This window comes from Neofelis nebulosa, chromosome X (assembly GCF_028018385.1).
Source record: "Neofelis nebulosa isolate mNeoNeb1 chromosome X, mNeoNeb1.pri, whole genome shotgun sequence".
NCBI classification, from domain to species: domain Eukaryota; kingdom Metazoa; phylum Chordata; class Mammalia; order Carnivora; family Felidae; genus Neofelis; species Neofelis nebulosa.
The window spans coordinates 59,980,622-59,985,327 of record NC_080800.1 but is presented as its reverse complement, the minus strand read 5'-3'; the positions used below and the strand labels follow the sequence as shown (position 1 = coordinate 59,985,327).

Genomic DNA, 4,706 nt, shown 5'->3' with positions numbered 1-4,706 from the left:
GCTTCCCGTGCCCATTGTCCTATCAGGTTCTGAGTGCAGCCGTGGGACAGAGGCCGGCAAATCCTTTCTCGGCAGGTGCTTTATCTCTGTCCCGACGGGTCATCCCCAACCCCGGAGACAGGTGCCATCACAACCCACTCTGTGCACGGGCGGACAGAGGCTAGAAGCCGTGACTCCCAACTGGAAAGTAGGAGGCGGGCCCAGAAGAGCCCGGACGACAGGGCCTACCAACCGGCCGCCACGCCCGAGAGACCCAACACCCTGACCTGCTTCGTTGGGGGGGGGGGGGGGGGGAAGAAGACCAAAAGCGCTCCACCCCATTGTCCAGGGCCTTGAGGGGCGGGCAAACGAGGGGCGCGCGCTGGTTGGCGGGGGACAGACCAATGAGGAGGCCGCGGCCCGGGCGTCAAATGCGCGTGCAAGCCGCGCGGCGTTTGAGGTCTCGTGTGGCCTGGTGCGGCGTCTGTGGTGATTGCCTGTGTCGCCCGAAGGACTCGTCGCTCGCCTCGTGCCTCTGCAATCTTGCCTGTGGCGCCGGGGCCAGGGCGACCGTCTTCCCCGAACCTGGGCTGCCGGGCCTCGCGGCATGAGCGCCTCCGATGAGGTGTCCATCTGTGGAGCGGGTTTCGGGGAGGAGGGCGGGGAGCAGGCCGGCGTCCGCCCTGCCAGCCCCGGAGCCCCGCGGGGCCCACCGGGACTAGGTGTGGATCTGGGGCCGCCACCCAGCGGTGAGGGCGAGGGCGAGGGCGGGGTCCCAGACCCCGAGGGCTTCGAGTTCGAGCGGGAAGTGACGGAAACGGGAGAGCCGGTGTTCTGGGACCTAGTAGGCCGCCCCAGCTCCCCGACCGACCACACGGGGGACGCCCTGGATTGCGCGTCCCACCTTGCGGACGAGGCCGTGGCGGCCATCGTGCAGCAGCTGACCAACCAGGATGGCCTGGGCGTGCGGAGAAACCCGTACCCGGAGGGCTACGTCGTGGAGGCAGGGCCCCCAGGGAGAGGCGCGCTTGCCCTTGGCCGCAGAGAGTCGCAGCCGCCTGCCGCTGCCCTTCTCCGCCTCGGTGGGCCCGAGGGAGGCCCGGCCTGGGCGAACCCGGAAAAGAGGCACGAAGAGCAGATCGAACGTCGCCGCGGTGGATCGCCAGCGGCCTTCCGCCGAAAGCCCGGGCGAGCTGCTTTCCGACAGCGAGTCAGCAGATGAGTTTAGTGAGATACAGCTGATGAGGGTGAGCATTTACGCCAAAGGAGGAGGACAACTCAAGCCCAACAGCCCCGAGGATCCCTGGGACACACCCAGACACTCGAAATTCGATGTCAGGGAGAATTTCCTCCACATGCTTGGCTCTTTCCTGTCCTCCGCTCCCCGAGGACTCACTTCGGTTGTGGAGAGTCAGGCCGTTGGAGAGCTGGATATCTCCTCCTCTAGGAAAATCCAGAGCGTGGTGAGGGGGAAGGGGGGGAACAGGCCCAGCTACCCAAGATCTGCTGCTGCGGGCAGCCTGCCCCGGGACACCCCTAAGAAAAAGGTGGCCCAGAAGAAGAAATCCCCAGGGGGGACCTCAAATGTTGCCCTGGGGAGAATGTTCCCTTCCTGGGGGCAGAGAGTCTCCGCGGCACCCCTGGAACCAGCCACTTTCCCCCCAGTAACTGGTGTTCCGCTGCTTGGGAGGTCCAAGAGGTATTCCTTGGTCCCTCCGGGAACCAAACAGTCCAAGCACACCCCTGCTGGGAAGAAATCTGTGGCCAGGAGGACTCGGAAGGCGGAGCCAGTGGTGGCAGGAGAAGACAATGACTCAAACAGAGACGCTGTCCCAAAGGTGAGTAGGCTGTGCTCCTCCTCTGGCCCTCGCCCTTCCCCTCCTTGACCAGCACTTCTTGACCCACGCTCCCTCTGGCCATCCTTCAGGGGCTGCCATTGCCCCCTCCCCCCCCCCCCCCACCCCCCCGGTCACCGGGATGCCGGACCCGGTCATTTGCACAAGGGCAGACATGAAGGTAGCGCTCCATGTGTGCTGGGCACCATTCTGGACCTGGGCACGTTTCCTGCCTCCCCCCAGCCCAGAGAGGGTCTGGGATGGAAGGGAGGGCTGGTAGTTGATTTGGATCGGGGAGCCCCTGCCCCTTGAAAGTTTGGACTGCAAAGCTTCAGTCTTGAGACTCCTGGGCTTCCCGATTCCTACTTTGTAGCTGGTCCCCAAGCCTTCCATGCAGGGAGCCTGGGTCCTGTCAGTGGCCCCCTCTTCTCCCTAGCTCAGCGCTGCCTCCTGGCCTGGGGCTGACTGAGGGAGAAAGCAGTAGCCAGATCAGCTTCTGAATTCCCTTCCCTACGCCCTGCCTCACCCCAGCCCCTAAACACGCGTGAGCATGCACGCGCGCACACACACACACACACACACACACACACGTACACACACGTGTACACCTACTACACCCCCACAAAACACAAAACATCCCAAGTCCAAATGAGTGAGAAATTTTTCTTTTAGCAGCTTTCAGCACACAGGCCAGAGCCGTCTTGTCCGTTCATGCATCGTGAGGCAAGCAGTCGTGGTGACCTCAACCCCAGAGCCCCCCAGTTTCGGGGAAGCTCACAGCCCTTGGCTCCGAGCCAGGGAGATGTCATGCCCAGAGAGCCCGGACCCTCAGGTGAGTGTTGCAGGTTGCACAGGAGTGCAGGGGAGACGGGATCAGGAGGGCCGCCTCTGCCTCTGCCTGTGGCTCTGCGGAGGGTGGAGGCACAGCTTTGTTCCCTGCCTCCCCTCTGACCCAGGCAGCTTCACCCATGGGAAACAGGGTGTCGACAGGACCAGCCTTAAGCCACATCATCCTCTGCGTGGGGTTTGTGTGGCAGGGGTGGTTTGTGGACACCCCCAGACCCCAACCCCGGACATAGACTTTCAGCAGAACAGAGCCTTGTTCCATGAAGTCGTGTTTGGCCGTGCTGCTCTTCCCAGTGGCTGGCTGTGGCTGCAGCTCTGAGAGAGTCCAGCTCAGAGCCACCAGCCTTGGGGACCACCATCAAGGATGGGCTGGCCCTGGGAGACAGGAGAGGCACGCCCAGGGAGAAGAGTGGAGCTGCTGGCAGAGCAGGGGCAACTTGTTGCCAGCAGAGGGTGGTGTTGCCTCACGTTAGACCCCACGAAGCCCTTTCCACCTCACTGGGAGCCTTGGAAGCTGGATTTTGTGTTCTTTCCCTCTCAGATGACCAGGAAGTGCTTGTCCACCCCCAAGACCGGAAAGGCAGCAGCAACCACCTGGAGCACAGGGCTGTCCTCGGGTAATGCTTGCTCTGGCTCCTAGAAATGCAGGCCCCAACTACCTGTTGGGATCCGTGTCCAGGTTAAACTGACATATGTACCCCCCTCCCATTCTGCTCCCCACAGAGGGAAGGCGCCTCCTTTCCACTGAGGGTCCTGTGCCAGTCTAGCCACTGGGCCTTGGTGTGTGGTGCCCGCAGGAGAGGGGGAGGATGAGGAGAGAGGAGGCCAGGGTATACTAATATGCTTTTCTCTCTCTCCCGTGTTTGTGGGCCTAGTGTCTCCTGCTGCAGAGAGAAGTTGACAACCTGAAAGAGCAACTTGGTATGAGGAACCTCTGGCTGGGGCTGGGTCAGGGCAGAGGCAGAGGGGGGCGTGGGGGGTGTGTCTCAGTGCAGGACCCGCAATGGGCTGCAGGTGCAGGCAGCCCCACAGGGACCAAGATTCCCACTGAAAGGGGAACCTAGCAGGCTTGACCCTGGAGCCTGCTTTGCGTGTACAGCTAGGTGTGTGCACCAATGGGAAAGTCTTGCCTCCCTGGGTGCACAGTTTGCCGACCACCATGAGTCCCAGAGAATCTCTCTCTCTTTGGACGTTTAGAGATGTCTCATTGATTTTCCCTTTAACTGCTCTTTGGTGTGGCTTGGACAGTGTGTATTTGTCCAACAAGCTCTGAATGGTTCCGAGTTGACCCAGAACTTGAGAACTACTGGCACGTTTTGTTCCCCTAGACGACACGTCCATATTTAATTCAGCTGGTGGGTGAGTGGGTCAGTCGCAGGGCTCTTTGGATAGGGGCTGGGAGGGGGGGCGTGGGTTTCAGGTTGCAGGACTAGGCGGTTCCCCAAGGGGACAGGAGCACAGGGTTCTCTGTCCCGGGGTCCAGAGCACCTGCTAATGCCTGTCTCTGTTTCAGCGGCCCTGCAGTCCCTGACTGACCAGTTCCAGACCCTTTGAAGTGAGTGTTACACACACCATACCCCTTCCCACGGTCGTGGTTGCTGAGGAGGGCCGTGGGCTGGCCCTGGCCTGATGCTCTTCTTCCCTGACTCTGCTCTGTTGGACAGGCTGAGTCAGCATCTCTGTACAAGAGGGGTGGCTGGTACCTTTGGAGGCAGGAAGCTGTGCCCAAGCTGCTTCCCTCCCATTCGACGTTCGACCTCGGCCTGGGCTTCCTCTCCCTGTTTTTTGCCGCCTCCCCGCCCGAGTTCACAGCACCTTCAAATTAAAGTACCTCTCATGTTCTCAAGTCTATCCTCTCTGGGGGATGGGGAGGTGGCTGGGGATGGGAAGGAGGGTCAGGGCAGGGAGCTGTTCCATTTTGCAGCCTTTTCCAGAACAGGTGTCGTGTGGTGGCCCTTGTCCTTGAGAGAAGTCTGGGCCACCTCCGCTGGGAGCCCTGCAGTCACGCCGGCAGAGTATCCCCATCTGGGTGGGGTGAGCACCTGC

The 4,706-nt window shown here is 61.6% G+C and overlaps 1 protein-coding gene across 1 annotated transcript; it reads left to right on the top strand.

Moving 5' to 3' along the window:
• Nucleotides 1-586: 586 nt before the first annotated feature.
• Nucleotides 587-4,469, top strand: LOC131502081 (uncharacterized protein CXorf49 homolog). Its single transcript, XM_058712709.1, is given in 5 exon segments — nucleotides 587-1,099; nucleotides 1,101-1,817; nucleotides 2,490-2,762; nucleotides 3,536-3,581; nucleotides 4,174-4,469. Coding segments are annotated over 5 exon segments (1,590 nt in total). The 3' UTR covers nucleotides 4,215-4,469.
• The last annotated feature ends 237 nt before the right edge of the window (nucleotides 4,470-4,706 follow it).